At 53.6% G+C, this 17,209-nt stretch overlaps 3 protein-coding genes across 3 annotated transcripts; 1 reads left to right on the top strand and 2 right to left on the bottom strand.

Annotated features, from left to right (window-relative positions):
• Positions 1 to 218: 218 nt before the first annotated feature.
• Positions 219 to 5,782, top strand: CCMA1212_003805 (uncharacterized protein; the record flags this gene model as incomplete). The annotated part of the gene is made up of 6 exons (XM_073701136.1): positions 219 to 384; positions 481 to 905; positions 982 to 2,302; positions 2,366 to 3,395; positions 3,452 to 4,249; positions 4,309 to 5,782. 6 exons carry the CDS (start codon positions 219 to 221, stop codon positions 5,780 to 5,782), a joined length of 5,214 nt encoding a protein of 1,737 aa, XP_073560474.1.
• Positions 5,783 to 8,665: 2,883 nt separating this feature from the next.
• CCMA1212_003804 (uncharacterized protein) lies at positions 8,666 to 9,186 on the bottom strand (the record flags this gene model as incomplete). Its single annotated transcript, XM_073701135.1, has 2 exons — positions 8,666 to 8,839; positions 9,181 to 9,186. 2 exons carry the CDS (start codon positions 9,184 to 9,186, stop codon positions 8,666 to 8,668), a joined length of 180 nt encoding a protein of 59 aa, XP_073560475.1.
• A 3,269-nt stretch (positions 9,187 to 12,455) lies between these two features.
• CCMA1212_003803 (uncharacterized protein) lies at positions 12,456 to 16,704 on the bottom strand (the record flags this gene model as incomplete). The annotated part of the gene is made up of 8 exons (XM_073701134.1): positions 12,456 to 12,807; positions 12,870 to 13,487; positions 13,546 to 13,650; positions 13,714 to 15,222; positions 15,322 to 15,431; positions 15,500 to 15,757; positions 15,920 to 16,502; positions 16,700 to 16,704. 8 exons carry the CDS (start codon positions 16,702 to 16,704, stop codon positions 12,456 to 12,458), a joined length of 3,540 nt encoding a protein of 1,179 aa, XP_073560472.1.
• Between the last annotated feature and the right edge of the window lie 505 nt (positions 16,705 to 17,209).

The following is a 17,209-nucleotide window of genomic DNA, read 5'->3' as shown; positions in this document are numbered from 1 at the left end:
CGATTTTACTTTCTTCCACGCTGGCCAGACAGCCTGCTCTCCAACATCTAATAAAGGAGCCCCCTTCGATCAATTCGGCCTTGGGCAGGGAGTGCAGGGCCTGGTCTGCCTATCGCTTTGTTTTCCTCTTCCCCGCTTTCGTCCCATCTCTCTGTCTGTCTTGGGAACTTGCGAACAATTGATCACCGAGCCGCCAATCTGATCTTGTCGTGATTGTCATGGGGCGGCAAAAGGCGAAGCAGGGGGATCTTCCCTCCGGGTACGCCAGTTTATGGGCTCCTCGAGTTGATCTCATCGGCGACATTGCCGGCAGAGAGCCGTTTCTCATACATGGAGAGTCTCTGATTCGGCATTGCCTCGAGAAATCTCCGCCCGACTTTCAAGGTGAATAGAACGTGACAAGAAATCGCCCCCTTCTAACAACCCTCCCCCTTTCCTCGCTGCCCACCAACATGGAGGCAGCCATCTAACAGCATATAGAGGGGTTTCAGTTGCTTCATGCTGTGTACGTCGTCGAAAGGTTCCTCAGCAACCTGCAAAAGAGAGGCTGCGACTTTGACGTTGTCTTCTTTCGGGACCTGAGGGATCTCTGCGTCCCTCATCTCTCTGGCTTTGAGTACAAATACCAATACGCACGAACCGTCATCATCAAGCACCTGCAGAGACATGCCGAGGAGCTCGCGAGGGGCGGTGCGAGGGCGTCCGTCTTGGAGTTTGAATCTGTCGACAGCCCGGCATTCGACGAGTACCTCGAGGGCTTGCCCATTCACTTTGTTCTTTGTCATGATGGCGTTGAGTCGGAAGACGTCAAAGACACCATCATTCTGCGGAATCTAATTTGCTCTTTGCTATGGCGCGGCAAGAATGTAGCCATCATCAATGCTCTCGAATGGAAGAGCTCAAAAGTAAACTTTACAAGATGGCCGCTTCTCTTGTGTGCAAGTATCAAGCTAACAGTGAATCGTTTTTTTTTTTTTTTAGGCATATGCTCCTCTGCTGAGCGTATTACCTGAGAAGATGCAGCCGATGCCCATCGGAAAGGAGTTTGACTCGCCATATACCTCGATCCTTGATGGGATAGATCTATGTATCCAGTCGATGCCCATCGAGCCTCGGGACCTCACTGCTCGAGAACGCTTGGGAATTGCAGCCTGCCTAACTCTCGCCAACTCACCGGGGAACGCCTCCACGGATCCCGATGATGTTCGTCTGCAAGAGGGTGTACAAGCTTTCCTCCTCCATCTTGCAGTCCTAAAGCACTGTACCCTGCTTGAGCGTCAGCACTGGGCTGGTTCCCATCGTCCCATCCCAGCTCTTGAGGATCGGAATTTCTTGCGCGGTATCACCGAAGTGTCTTTGCTGTTGATGGAGAAAGACGAGTGGACAACAAGCATCGATACTGCCGACTGTACTTGGGACGTTTACGATGCTATCGATGGTTCTTTGTTTCATTTCACACTCGAACTTCTCCGCTCCAGTCAGTGGCTCCCCGATCAAATCATCCAATCATGGCAACATCTCTGGTCAGTCTTTCGCGCAGCAGCAGATCGACAACTGCCTGAAGGCCTTCCCAAGCTAGCGAAGCTCACGAGCGAAACAACCCCGGACGACTTGGACATGTCACAAGTGTCGGCTTTGCCATTTAGCCATCCTGTGTTGGATGTCTTCCTCAAAGACATCAAGTTGAAAGAGAGTCAAGAGAGTCAGGACGCATCCCTACAATCTGTGTTCGAGGACCTTCACCATTGGCATAACACAAAGCTATTACTGCCACCGAACAAGACACAAAAACTCGGATTCTTTGCAAGGCAGAGAATTCAGAAGCGTGTGGCCGACATCGTGGCCTACTCGGCGAGCCTTACCAACGCAAGAGGCAAGCTCATTGAGCCTGAGTCCATCGTCGTGAAGAAGGTTGCGGCAACGCATGCCTCGAGGAACAAGAAGTTCTCGATCGAGAGTAGCAGCAATAGCACGAATCCCCAACACCAGCACAAATCCAAAAAGCCAGGACGCCCTGCGAACAAGCCAGGTGGCAGGGAGAGCGCACTCAGAGCCGCGCAGGAGGTTCAAGAGCGAAAGGCATCGGTCAAGCGGGATAGCACAGTCGCGCTATGGGCCGATACTTGCAGGGAGATCGAGAAAGAAAATTCTTTGTTGGTCCGCTATCTCAAAGCTCTTAAGTTCCTCAACGATCGATCTAGACTCGACCATGCTGTGCTAGGATCAGAAGTTCATCTCTACTTGTGCCATCTTCTCGCGCAATTGTGGGCAAAGGCGTGGACAGGTACCAATCCAAGAGCCGGTAAGATGACATTGCGATTGCTCCAACAGCCCGGGCAATGGTATGCTAACTGTATTCTCCCAGGATCGTACCTGATTGGTCTCATCTGGAGATGGCTTCAAGAGCTTCCGGCGATTGGGGTATCCAGGGCCGTGGCCCAAGCAGTTCAGAAGCTGACAGCGTGCCTCGAGATTCCAAAGCTTTCGGTTACCGTTGGTAATCAGACACATAGGATGTCGTTCGAATTCGATTACGGCACTCTCGAGGACATGAGAAAGACCATGACGGATTTCCAGCAGATGCAGCTCGAGTTTGCAGCCCCTTATATGGATCGACGGTTCGACTCCCAGCCGGATAAGCGGGTGCCCTTCAATCCTGATGCCTGGCAAGTCAAGGTGCTCGATTCCATCGACGCCAACAACAGCCTGCTTGTCATAGCCCCGACTTCTGCTGGTAAGACGTTTATCTCATTCTACGCCATGAAGAAAGTGCTTGAGGAAAGCGACGACGGGGTCTTGGTGTACGTTGCTCCAACCAAGGCCTTGGTCAACCAGATTGCCGCTGAGGTTGCAGCACGCTTCACCAAGAGCTACAAACAAGACGGAAAATCTGTCTGGGCGATCTATACTCGCGACTACAGAGTGCAGAGCCCAACCGGATGCCAGGTCTTGGTCACGGTCCCGCATATTCTGCAGATTCTCTTGCTTGCGCCGACAAACGCCAAAGGTCCAAACGCCTGGTCCAGGCGTATCAAGAGAATCATATTCGACGAAGTCCACTGCATTGGCCAAGACGACGACGGCGTCATCTGGGAACAGCTGCTTCTGTCGGCTCCGTGCCCTGTCATTGCCCTCTCAGCGACCATTGGGAATCCAGGCCCCTTTCAAGAGTGGCTCTCGCAGGTTCAGAGAAGCAAAGGACTCAAGCTGGACACAGTGGTGCACACTACTCGGTATTCTGATCTTCGAAAGTTCATCTACATACCACCACATGGGCGTGAGCCATTTCGGGGACTTCGTCGCAACAAGGCACTTCCCGTTCCTGGGTTGGACGAAGGCGACAGAGCATGTCCCGAGTTTGCATTCGTTCACCCAGTTGCGTCTCTGACTGACAGGTGTGTATGACAACTCATTATACTGGGATTGACTTGATTGGCTAACGATTAGTTAGGGCTCGCACAGCGCTTGACGACCTTTCTCTGGAGGCAAGAGACTGTTTAAGTCTGTGGGAAACGATGAAGGAGGTCCTCTCGAAGGAAGACGCTGCCAAATTTGGCATCCCGGATCCCTCTTCTGCTCTCCCGGATATCGTATCAAAAGCAGACGTCATTCGATGGGAGGCAGGTCTTAAACAAGCTCTTCGACGCATCATGGAGAGCCCAAACAAGGAGTTCGAGGATATCCGAAAACGGCTGGAGATGCGCTCGGTTCAAGCAGTCTCAGATTCTAGTCCCGTCCATGACAAGAGCAACATATTTCATCTGGTCGTCGATCTGCATAGCCACGACGCTCTGCCTGCTCTCATTTTTCACTACGACACCCACGGGTGTGAGCAGATTGTCAAGATGATCTTCGACAACCTCGTAGGAGCTGAGGAAAAGTGGAAAGACAGCTCAGCCGAATGGGCTCAGAAGGTGAAAGACTTTACAGCCTGGAAGAAGACGGCGAGCATTCAGCAGAAACGAAAGACGGTCCAGCAAGACAGAGCCAAAGGTAGAGACGACGAAAGGATGTCCAAGGACGAGCAGTTGCGCCAGGAGGCGAGCGTCGAGATCAGCCGGTGGGCAAGCTTCGACCCAGATGAGCCATTGGAACGGTTCAGCTTCGCAGACACGACCAAGATGCAAGCCTCCGAGGTGCATGGCATAGTTGAGCCCCTGAAGACCAAGGTGGGCCGCTGGAAGATCGATGCTCTTCGACGCGGTCTCGGCGTGCACCACTCCAGTCTGAATCGCGAATATCGTCAAGCGTGAGTTCCTTGTGACGGGTTGACAATGGCACATCTGACTGACCAATGTTCGTATGCAGGGTCGAAGTATTGTTCCGCAGAGGGTACCTGAGGGTTGTCGTTGCCACTGGCACACTGGCCCTGGGCATCAACATGCCCTGCAAAACGGTCGTCTTCCAGGGCAGCTCTGTCTTCCTCACAGCCCAAAACTTCAGACAGGCGTCGGGCCGTGCCGGGCGTCGAGGCTTCGATCTCCTGGGGAACGTTGTGTTCAACCAGATCCCACGGAAGCGCGTGTACGATATCATGTCGGCACGGCTGCCGGGCCTCAACGGCCAGTTCCCCATATCCACGACGCTTGTCCTGAGGCTCTTCACGCTGCTCCACGGGTCCGACAACTGCGAGTTTGCAGCCAACATGGTGCGGTCGCTGCTGTCCCAGACGCGCCTCTACTTGGGAGGGCCCGAGTCGGAGATGTCCATCAAGCACCACGTCCGGTTTTCGATCGAATACCTTCGGCGACAGGACCTGCTCTCCGCTGCTGGCGTTCCCATCAACTTTGCCAGCATAGTGGGCCACCTGTACTTCATGGAGAACGCAGTGTTTGCCTTTCACTCTCTATTAAGGGGCGGGTATTTCCACCTCCTCTGCGCAGACTTGCACGCCAACCCGGAGAGGGTCTTGCTGGAAATGATGCTTGTGCTGTCCCATCTCTTCTGTCGGTTCCCCGTCAAGCGCAACAAGAAGATTGTCAAGGTTGCGCAAACGTCGTCGTCTGTCATCTTCCTCCCGCCTCTTCCCAAGGAAGCTGAACGCCTGCTCGTCCAACACAACCAAGAGACTCTTTCCATCTTCAAACAGTACGTGGAATCGTACGTCAGCCATAACTTGACCAATACTAGGGATCGGACCCTGCCTTTTACTCAAACGGTAGTTGGTCGGGACAAGCCAGTCCATTGGGCGTCTGCCGACTCTGGCGCCGCGGGCATGGTTCGATCTCCTTTTATTGCTCTCTCTGGATCTACAGACGACTTCAAGACGATCCATGAGTTGTGCCAGACGGTGCGTGGAGACGTCTTCCTGGAAGAATCAGCCATCCCAACGATACCAATCTGGCCCCACGATACCAGCCAGGAGTTCAACGCATATCTCTACGACTTTTACAAGCACGGCAGCATGCTCGTCTTGGTAAGGGACAACGGCATCCGGCGCGGCGACGTGTGGTTTCACCTCAAGGACTTTTCTCGCACGCTGAGCACCATTATCAGCAGTCTCACCGTCCTCATGGATGCCAGCGATGTAGACGCGGAAGAGGCATGTGAAGACGATGAGGGCGAGTCTGATGGAGAGCCGGAGAAGACTAAGGGCAGTGGCGTAAGGGATGACAGTTCTGAAGAAGCAACTTCTTCTCCTTCCAGCGTTGACGGGCGGGATGGCGCTGAAGATGCGATCCCAGATGGACGTACAAAGGGGAAGGGACTGTATCGCGTGCTTCAGGCATTCATTCGGCTGCGGGATGAGTTTGATGAAAAGTTCCGCAAAGAGTGGGCGTAAAGGCAGGTGGCTCGTTTGGTCTGCGGGAAGGTCTGAGGAAATATCTGGCAGGATATCTGATGGGCAAAGCTTTGATATGAGTTGTGATCAAGGAGACGGGGACAATTTGCTGGATACTTGGTTGAGATTCTGTAGACCAGTGTTGTTGTCATGTTGTGAGACTGACTGCAAGTTTGATTGACCGAGTTTGCCTGTGCTTTTCTTGTCTCTGTCTCGTCATCCACCAATGTCTCGGGAAGGCGTAATGCCCTCCAAACAGTCATCATCTATCAGCTTGGCTACGATTGAAGTCTTCTTGATATAATCCAGTAGCCCCATAACACTGGTCGACGCATCATCTCCTGCAGACGTTCAAGCACGGGTTAATCACAGACAACTTTATCCATGCTACCGTACAACCGAGACAAGTAAATCTCCGCCGCGAGAAGCCCCCCCTTTCCAGCGTCTTACACAACGCAGTGTCACACAAACTGCCCATCTTCCCCGTCTGGAACCAGCGTCACCTGTCACTGGGAGGGGGTTCATCTTGCAAGGGTGCCGCTGTTTGCTTTGCAGTACTACAATCAAGTAGATGGTTACAGAAGGCTGCCGCCGGGGCATGCCTGTCGAAGGAGTAACTTTCCCCGTTTTGAGAAAGTGGCCTCCGAAGATATGGCGTCGCTGTCAGTGTTGGAGGAGAGACCTTTGATACTCCGTGTTTGATCATGTAGTCTCTTGATTATTGACTTTTTTTTGGGTCATCCTTTTGTAAAAAAAAGACACATTGGGTGACACGAACACGCCCTATATCAGCTTCCGAGATACTGGTCCTTATCCGTGTCTTGGAACCCCCTTACATAAACTCCCAACAGAGACACGGCATGTATGAGACAAGTCAGGACGTCAAAGTGAACCCCTGATATACCGTCACATTGGTCAACTGCTTACTTGAAGTAGCGATACTTCATGCCCCGTAGGTAAATATGTCTTAGATGTCCCGATATGGCTTCAAGCTTCGAAGTGACAATCCCTATCGCCCCCATGTATGGGTACATACAAACTACAGCTCCCTCCGGACAATCTTGTCCCTGGCGCTGCTTTCCTCTCCCACCTCCACCGAGCTCCAAGAGACAAAATGAGGCCCGAACCGCGCCGATATGCCACTCAATGCAGCACCGGGACAGGACTCAAATTCAACCGAACGCCTTGAGAAACTTGAAGCTCTAATCCCGGTCTTACTCGTCTGGTACGGATGTATGTGTTTGTTTATACGTGAACTGCATTTCGGCTTCAACAGTGACTTGGCGTGATACTGGCATATAATCGTAAGACGGCTTGCCCTACTTCAGAGGCTTGCCTCTCTCTCCAAATGCCAACTATGGCTCTTCCACTTAGATACCATGACAAAGCCTAGGATTGCAAAGCATCACTTATGTTGAGTGTTTGTGATTCGCTGCTCCGAGTCGATCCCAGCAGCCATAACCATAAAAAGCTATTCAAGACCGGCAACGCCCGGCCCATGTAAATCCAGTTGCCTAGAAGCAGCCCTGTCAGACCACAGGGATTCGGAGTCTCGCATCCCATACCATCATGCCTCGCATCTGCTACCAGCATGTCGATACCAGCCCAAAGCCCCCCACTTCCGTCTTATATATGTCGTTTAAACGAAGGAGTAGCACCTCCTACATCCCTACAACCTGGGTGAGGCCTATAACAGACGCACGGCATTCCGAAGCCTTGATCACACTGAGGCGTATACGCCGTCTTCCCCAACTACTGGAATTGAGGCCACTGCAATCGGTAACACGGTCTGGCCTGTTCTTTTGCTTGGAAAAGCGCCCACTCGGGGATCGTCTGAGGGTCGTCTCAGCTAGACTATATAGAAACGAGAAGATGGCATGAAGTACGCGAAGCCGGATGGCAACTAGCAGATGCCAATGCTTCCTACTTCCAAACTATCGGGAAGAAAGAGTATGCCCCAGATTCAAATGGACGAAGCGGCGCTCTCTCGGATCGCCAAACCAAACCAGATGCCTGTTCCCCTCTTACTTTTGCTAAGCAAGTGCCGCGTGCACTCGTACCATGCAAGCTTGGTGCTCCAACAAGGGTCTTGGATCCCGAAAAGGGACAAACGCACGGAAAGAAAGGAGTCCCTCGGTCCCGAGAATGGATGACACTGATACTACCTTTATCAACTGTATCAAGAACGTACAGTAGTAGTTAAGAGTACTACTAAACTTTCGTATCAGTGTGCGTGATGAGCTATTCGCATGGCTGCTTTGCTGGGCAAGCGGCTTATACAAAAGCGAGAAGGGGGGGTTTACCGCGCTCGGCGGCTGTCGTTGCGAGATCCGAACGGCGGCCTCTTGTCGACTTCATCTCGCATCGCTGCCAGGGGTTACTTTCTGGTGATTTGAAGTCGTACGACTTCTTGTTGATTTACTGGACTTATACCAGCTCCTGGGCTTGTCCGCGGGCTAAACGGCGATTGATGTTGCTCATTTAACTGCAGTATTGATGAAGTATTGCTTACACGGAATAGTCGGCGACAGACGAGCTGCTATACCAAGGAAAGATTACTCGATCTGATCCTTCGAAAGCCGGTAAACTAGCCCTGTATCATCCAAGGCACGTACCAACCACACACCGATCATTCCCAAGTGAATACCGTCTACCGACCTCATGAATGCTGCCATTAAGAGTAAAAGTTGCGCGGCAAAAGAAAGATGCCCTTCCATTCGGTGATACCTCCTCGAATAAGACGTGCCATTCCAGGCCATCGGAGTTCATCCGGAACTCGTCCCAAAACATGACGGGACTCGCTGTCACTTTTCACTTTTACTTGCCTCCCATGGACTATATGGCGAACGGGGGAGTAGTAGTAATAGTAGTACACACGTAAAATCAGGTGAAGCAGATAATCTCGGGGCTTCTGGGGTCCTTGCTTGATGTCCGGGATGCGGGTGTGACTCGGCTGTCGACGGCATCAGCAATAGCTGGGGTTGAGATTCCTTGCAACAGCCCGAGCTGGTGTCTCTCTATTGCCGGGCTGAAGGAGTCGTCATCCTTGGGGTCTGCCTAGTTGCAGCTATTCTATCAGCCTGAGGCTCGAGTTTCTGTTTCTTGTTTCCTTGAGCGAAGCAGTTTGTGCCATAAGTGATAAGTGCTTACTTGCAAGCTGGCAGTTAGCAGGCAAAGAAGCGAAAGTAGAGGGGGGCGGGTTAAACACCGCCGAGGGCGATGACAAGCGCAAGACAGGAGGAGGAAAACCACCAAACGAACCGTGTCCAATGTCGAGATTTTACAGTACTTACAGCATCTATGCAAAGCATCGTCGTGGCGCAAGAAAGTGCCGCAGTGAAGCCATGGATCAGGTCTTCCAGCACACACCAGCAACAAAGTCCAAAGGGCTCACTTACACGCATGACCAGGCTCTTCTAATACACGTACGGACATCAAGGCCACTCACGTACTTCCTGATCAGGATGCGGGAAGGAAAGCACTATACTGGTTAACACTGTGTGCAGTGCTTTTAATAAGGAGTCGCTATCACAACATCAATCTATATAAGAGAAAAGACTTCATCTTCTGCTATTACTACTATGTATTTCTAGTCTTGCTACATATCAGATATATCCCCTAGTAGATGGAGTATAGAAGCGTAGCCTTTCTGCTCCTGTCTGAATCAACTACCTACCTACCTACCTATAGATAGCCAAGTTGGGGCGCTGGCAAGCCACTCCCTTGTTATATGAGATCGTCTCGGTGTCTTCTTTCCCCCCGCGCATGCCAAATCCTTCCATCTTCATTAGTGAACAAGTCCAAACCACTGCGCCTCCTTTATCATCACCGCGCGCATATCAGCAACTCGTAGCAGCATGCTGCAAGGTAACCTTCACAACAAACCCTTGGGCTCGGCAAACGCAATCCTTCCCGTTGTTGAACCCTCCTTTCTTTCTTTCTTCTTCTCTTAATCTCGATCAAGGGAAACCCTTCTTCGTGATGCAGCAAACGTCAGAATCGATGCTGTTGTCCCCCATTGTCCCCTCTCTCCTGCCCTCTCCTCTCTCAAACACCAAAGTAATCACTCAACCGTAACCCTTGCACCGCGCGTGCGCATTCCATGCAGTCTCCGGCCCTCACATGAACAATGCCGCAACCACACGGCAGCGGTAGCTGAAGCCAACCATTGAGCCAAACCGGTCGATCTCCAGAGTTGAGGCCCAACCCGTTGATTATAACCCCCCCCCCCCCTTGTCGTCCTGTGTAAATGCCTCCTAGCGTTCTGCCTCCTCCGGTCCAAGCCACCCATAGACAACTCAGAATAGACTAACAATGAAACTTTTCGTCAATCTCCAATAACCAAAAATCTTGTTTTGAAGTCATTTGTGTCGATGCTCCCATCGCCGCAAGAGAGAGCCGCCTTCATCCTGTAAGCGATCCTTCCAAGTATGAGTCTAGCCATCAGAAATGCGCGACCCCCCCATGCTTCTTTCTTCCCGTTGTATTAACCTCCATTCGGAATTGGCTCGTACTCGGCACACATGGGAGACTTGCCATTCACCCGTTCACCCATTCATCCCTTCAGCATGATTTCCCGTGGAAAGATCCCTTTCAGCATGACCCCCCCCTGCCTGCATTGACAACCAAACGACTTTTGCATATTGGCCTGTTTTATGTCGCAGCAGATGGAGGACACGAAATCAAAATGAACTCTGTACTTCATATCAAGCATTCATGAGGTACCACCTACTACTAGGTAGAGGGATACTAGGTAGGAGAACACTGTCAACTTGCACTTCTACGTATGTGCATCTCCCATCCATCTCACGATAATGGCACATACCCCAACCTCCCAAACAGCGGCAAACCCTTGCTCCAAATCTCCTCCCCTCTCCTCTTCTCGCCCTCTCCTCTTCCATGCCCTTCCCCCCCTTTTCTCTCTCCAAATCCCCAATCCCCAACCTTGTCCCTTGTCCCATGTCCACGCCGTCGGGTCAGACCCCTCCTGGCAACCAAACTACACGGAGCCAGCTCCGTCCCCTTCGTCATCCCCAAATAAGTTTACCTTGGCCACACAACACCTAAACCGTACGTATCACTACCGTAGCAGTTCTCCATGGCACTTGCCGCTGCCATACCCCGAAACGTCCCAAGGTATTCGAGCATGTTGTTTTCTTTAACCATTCCTGCATCATGTCAACCTGCTCCCCCATTGAACAACAACACACCCAAGGGCATCCATGTCAGGGGCGCACACTCTGGCGTCTATTCCTCGTTGCACTCTTTTTCTCTCTTATCGAGATTACCCGTTACATGTAGTCCAATACCACAACCCCCAGCCCTCCAGACCCGCCTCCACGATTGACCCCAGAACACCCGAATCCTACATGCTATCAGGCATCATCAAGTACTTGGTCAATCAGCCAACCAACAACATTATTCCTCCCCCCCAGCTCCCTCAGAAAATGACAAGTGATCTGTTCCAAAAGGCTCAGCTCGCTGATGCCGAAAGTCAAATCATCAGGTCACCAGGCTGCCTCATGTGCCAACGTAACATGGGAGCTCAGAGTCACAAACAACCTCAGCTACAGCTATTGCATCCAACTCCAGACACGTCCATACACAACGTGCCGAGTAGTGCTACATTGCGCAGGGTTGGTTCTCCAAATACCTACAGGCAAGTCAGCAAATCAATTGCCCGCCCAGTGATGTGGACCAACTTGATATCCACGTTCACATCATCACCTCTCCCTTCATCAAGAGAGATTTAAACGCCTCAGAACGGACGGTAGCAGTACAACCAAGCTTCCCCATCTTGTCTTTATTCTTCAAATCCAAAACAAGCAATACCATTACTTGTAGCCTACCCAGAAAAACCAATGCTACGCACATGCAAGATAATCCTCCTCCATCCACCCCATGCCCTGACCATTCCCTTCTTTTCCCGTCCTTTTCCCTCCCCCACGCCGCGGTCGTCGGCCTTCCTTCCAAACCGGCAGATGCGCGCCAAGTACGCAGCCTGCCCGACAGCATGCATAATGGTATCTCCTCCAAGTCCACCCCAAGATGTAGTAACAATCCTCGCGCAAACAAAGCAAACCAGAAAGAAGGAAAAGAAGAAGCAAAGGAGCATTAGCTTTCCAACAGCGCCAGATGCGGAACATTGTATGTGATGCAGTGTATGAGAAAAGGTAGCACCAATCCACTTGCGAGTGATGGCTTTTTAAAACGTAGCTTGAGGGGGTTTTCTGGTTTGAACAAGACGAGAAACAGAAAGAGTAGGAAAGAAAGATGGTCCAAAGACCGTCAATGTGGTCTATACCTTGCGTGTATATGATATATCCAGGTGTGAATACGAGTCAAAATCGCAGCACGATGCAAATCGTCGCACCCTGCGCTGCGCCGTCAATCGTGCTGCGGGCATATCGCTGAGCCAACCGCCCATTCAAACGTCTTTGTATATTGTCCACCAAATGCTTCCACCGTTCAGGTTCATGTAGATAGTTGGAGAAAAGAGACAAACATGAGGGCCCCCATATTACGCCAAAATGGTCAAAGAAACGCAGGTACTAGAAGCAACAGAGTTATGTCGCCTGCACATGGCTGAGAAAATAAGAAGAGATAATCAAGAGGATTTAGGAGACTCGCGTGGTCCATATAGAAACGGAAAAGGAGAAGTGGGACACTTCTCTCAAGGTCCCGGAGGCAGTCCGATGTGTGGTGGAGGTGGCTGTGGCGGCATCGGCTGTGCAATATTAGGATCGCTGCTTGAATGGGGCGCTGTGACGATTGGGAGTTTGGGAGTAGGATGGCTCAGATTGCTCGAGAAGCTCGAGGCCGTCCTTCCGTCCATGGGAAACAGGTCTCGCTGAAGTCCCTCCAGGATGTGCATGTCAATTCGCAGAGAGCTCGTATGCGTCGCCGACTGTCGGAGAAATGCAATCGTCTTGTGAAACAGGGACCGTAGAAGGTCCTCGTTTACAAACTTGTGCAAGACGGGGTCCTTGAAGGCCGCTGAGAGAACAAGGAGATTGCCCCATTGGCTACGCCAGTCACGTCAGTAAGTGGACAGGTCACATGTCTACGGGACAGGAAGCAAACTTACGCATGTGCCGTGCCAAAGACGTTGGTGATGATGGGTCGCTTCTCCCCAAGGCCATGGAAGGATTTGGTGCTTTCAATCAGTGCTACAATACCCTTCCGGGCCAGCTCAATGATGCCAGGGTCCAGTTGGCTCGAGGTCTTTGTGTCGGGGCGGATGTAAGGTGCAATGATGCCATCGCGGTACTCCGACATGACGGGGACATGGGGGCTGGAGGGGTGGCGTTTCACCTCAAAGGACCATTGGAGGATTTGCCGGACAAACGGCCGATAGGTAATCATCTGCGCTCCCCAGTACTTGGCCCGCAGGCGCGCCGACAAAATGTCGGTTGCAGGGGGGTCCGTCTCGTTGAAGCGGAAGCTGGCCGGGACCCAGCGCATGGTCGAGACGCCGTCGGCAACTAGCCTTACGTTCTTGAGCTTCTCCGGCTTGCTGGGATCATCGGGCGAGTAGAACATCCGATGGATGCTGTTCAGGTGCGTCCGGAGGTACAGCTGCGCCGGATAGCTATCCACGACTCTTTGGTCGAACCCTTCGAGAAGACTCATGTTGGGCTGGGGCATGTCGTTCTCGTACTGCAATAGACCAGAGGGGGGGAGTGGAAGCTCAGCAATCAAGTCACTGCGACAAATTAGTACCAAAGGATGCGGCAGGAAATGACATCTCTAGAATTCCATACCTCTCTAGCTGCAGGCACGTCCAGAAGGCTAGTGCCAGCTGGTTGTACTTTGGTTCGCGGATGAACTCCATGTTGGTCTTTATCTTCCGTAGCTTGTCCAAGCTCCTGTGGAACGCACATCAGCAATCAAAGAAGTCCCTACGACCTTCAGAAGCGATCAAAACTCACGGTCTCATAATGACTTGCAACTTGTGGCTTGCTTTGTGAATAAATGCAAAGCTTTCCAAGGGGCGTGCAAGCTGGCCGTGGTACAGACCAGCAAAGATGTTGGCGTAGACGTTCTTCATATTATGGTACGCGCCCGTATGGTTGCCAAGAATGTCCGTTGCCAGCGCAAAGTATTCCAAGCCGGGGATGACCTCATAATTCTTTTTCAAGCCCAAGCCTGAGCGAACAGGACCGCTTGCGCCATGAATGGATGACCTCCTGCTTTGATAACCGCGCTCTTGATCCCTGGGCGAGGGGAAGCCCGAGGACTGGGAGTGGGCGGAAAAGCCTGGAGGCGAGCCCTGCGTTGGCGATGGGGGCACCCCGTTGCGACTGACTGGGCTCCCGTGAGGCATCGGGTCCACGGGGAAAACGACATCGGGCACTTCATCCTGGTGCAGGCAGATCTTGCCGAGTGCGATGATGACGAGAACAAGCGCGCTGTGGATGGAGCGGCTCGGCTTCCCGACACGAACGGGACCTGGTGTCGACGGCCCATCCGTCTCGGGCGTCCTCTTTCTCTTCGAGCCCGTGACCTCGAGAGGCTGGGACACGGCGAAAGCCGACTTCAAAGGCTGCGGCTTCGGCTTGGGTTGAACAGTGGGCAGCTCGCTCAAGAACTGGTGGACCCACTCATCAAGCACCTTTGGCTGGATAATGGGGTGCATGTTGAGAATGTTGTTCTTGAAGCTCTCCACATAGGTCGCGATCTTGGTCTCGGTGAAATCCGGGTTGCCGTCGGAGCCAAGGACGCCGCCTCGGTACTCAATCTGATCGCCCGGACTCAGGCCGCCAAGCTGTCCCCAGTCCGCAGCGGGAGACGAGGACACAATATCCGACATGTTGTCGTCGCCAATGTCCACGTTTCCGTGATCAGCCGTTGCCTCTCTCGACACTCGAAAGTGCGCGTCCTCGCCTCGCCCATACACCTTTAAGATTCCGCGGTTCTGCTCCTGGCTGATCGGGTACTCGCTGATGAACTTGATGCCTTCGCGCTCCAGATGATGGCGCGTCAACTCTTTGATGGGGTCCCAGTCGAGAAGAAGCCCTGCCAGAGTCGTATGGTTGATGGGGATTGCAGGTTCGCCAGGCGGCACAGGTGGCCCCGGTTCTGCCTCTATCTCATCCTCGGCCATAAAAGTGGTGGCTGTGGGCTCAGGCGCCGACTCTGCGGGCACCGCCTCAGTCGACAGCACCGGCTGGTCCCGAGACATGTCCTCTACAGGAGATCGATCCGCCATGTACTCGTCCTGTTGACGCGGCGAGCCTGGGATGGGCACTGACATGGGCTTTAGCTCCGCATCAGGACTAGGATCTCGCTTAAGCTGGAATAAACTGGGCGTCCTTGAGAATACTGCTTCCATCTTGGTCAACCTGTCATCCATGTGTCCAAAGCGCTCCGCGAGGGCGGTAAGCGTGTTCTGCATGCTTGAGATGCCATCCAGAATGTCGGCCTGAGCCTTGTCGGTCCTAATTGCGAAACCTACGTTAGCAGTCCGTTCCCATCCCGCTTCCCGGAAACCAAAGAGATGTGTAGACCGTCGGTAAAAGGTATCTCATGCGACTTACGCTTTCGGCACGGGATCACGATATCTGCACTCTGTCCCCTTATCCCTGCACGTCTTACACGGCTTCGTCTCATCGCACTTGGCTTTGAGCTGTCGACACTGATCGCACGCCTAGGAAGAGTCAGTGTCCGAATCCCGCGCATATGCGACATGTAGTAAGAAGGGAGGCCAAGTCAGACCTGTGAAGCTCTCGTGTTCTTCTTCTTCGATGCGGTAGAGTAAACGCTGTAGAAGGGCTCTGCGGCTTGGTAGCTGGGGGTCTGTTCGTAGGAAGGCTGATGCGCAACGGGCGTGGGCGGTGGAGGGAAGCTAGGAGCGCGATATGCCCCGGGAGTTGGGGGCATCGACGGCCCATTCTCGTAGTTCATGTGTCGCGGCGGAGGATTATCTTGGAAGGGAGGCGGCGGAGGATGCGGCTGCTGCTGCTGCTGCTGCTGCTGTGGGTGTTGTTGCTGTAGTTGCTGCTGTAACGACTGCGGTTGTGACTGCTGCTGCTGCTGCTGCTGCTGCTGCTGCTGCTGGGGGTGTTGCTGAGAGTGTTGCTGTGGATGCGGTTGCTGAGGGTGCTGTTGCTGAGGATGGGGTGGTGCTGACATGACTTGTGGCGGCGGCGGGAGCGACTCTGGCGCATGGCCCGTCGAGTTGGGTCTCCGTAGATCCTCGGTAGGCTCTCGCTTTATGACGGTATCTCGGTTGGCATATGGGTGATAGGGATGTTGCGCAGGCGACATAGGGTGCTGCAGTCCCGGGTGATGCGGCGGCGGCGGCGGCGGCTGGCGATACGGGTCCTGCATGGGAGCGAGAATCTCTTGGTCGGAGTGTCGACGGTCCATGTCAGGATGCTGCTGGGCATGCCCGTGGGCCGAGGCCGGTGCTGGCGGCGCAGGGGGAGGAGGCAGCTCCGAGGACCTAGGCGGGTATGACGGGTAGGGACTCGAGGCTGGATGATGGTGGTGATGGTGCAGGTGGTGGTGGTGAGAGGGGCCCTGAGGAGGAGGAGGAGGCGGCGGCGGCGGCGGTAGCTGGGTCGAGGGAGCATGAGGACCGTGGGAAGGATGAGGAAGAGAGTGGTGAGGTGAGGGAGGGAGGTGATGATGAGGATGCGGCAGCGTGGTGGGCTGCGGGCCAGCACCCGCCCACGAGGAGAGGCGCGGCCGTTTGCTGTCGGGACCTGAATCCATGCTGCTGGCTTGACGTAGAGACAGTGCAAGCTAGGACACGCGGATACATAATCAGGAACGAGGCGAGAGGTGAAGCAAGGACCACAGAGGGGTGTTGACCATGGGCTAGAGGGCGAAACACCAGGACGCCGGGGGGAGTGTCGATGAGCGGTGCTTGGTTATTGGGCCTTTGGCAGCGGGAGACCGGGAACCAGGAACGACATGGGTGGGTGAGCCTCGCACGATTAGGGCGACAATGATGACATCTGAGGTGCCGCCGCCGTTCGAGGAGAGACTGCGAGGCGCGGGAGCGCGGTATACACGACAGGACCGGGCAGGACAGGACAGGTGCGGTACGGCTGCGGTACGAGCACAGGACGTGATAGTCGAGGTCGGAGACGGGCTATCGACGGCTGGGCCTAGCCCCAAACCCAGCAACGCGAACGCGGCAAAGGGGGGCGATCAACCAGGACGAGCCTCTCGTTGGGCAGCAGGATGCACAAGAGCAGAGGCGAGGCGGCGGAGGGGGACGAGGAGAGGACGAGGGATGGAGAGAGAGAGAGGACGGGTCAGGAGCAGGAAGCAGGAGCAGCGAGAGCTTCACCAAGCTACTATCTCTCCGGTTGCCGGCAGCTGTGGGGGCGGGATGGGAAAAAAAAAAAAAAGAAGGAAGAGAGCCAAGGCTACCGTACACAGAGACAGAGACAGAGACAAAGTTCCCAGGTACCC

This window comes from Trichoderma ghanense (genome assembly GCF_004382785.1).
Source record: "Trichoderma ghanense strain CCMA-1212 chromosome Unknown scaffold_3, whole genome shotgun sequence".
NCBI classification, from domain to species: domain Eukaryota; kingdom Fungi; phylum Ascomycota; class Sordariomycetes; order Hypocreales; family Hypocreaceae; genus Trichoderma; species Trichoderma ghanense.
This window is presented reverse-complemented; position numbering and strand designations above follow the sequence as displayed.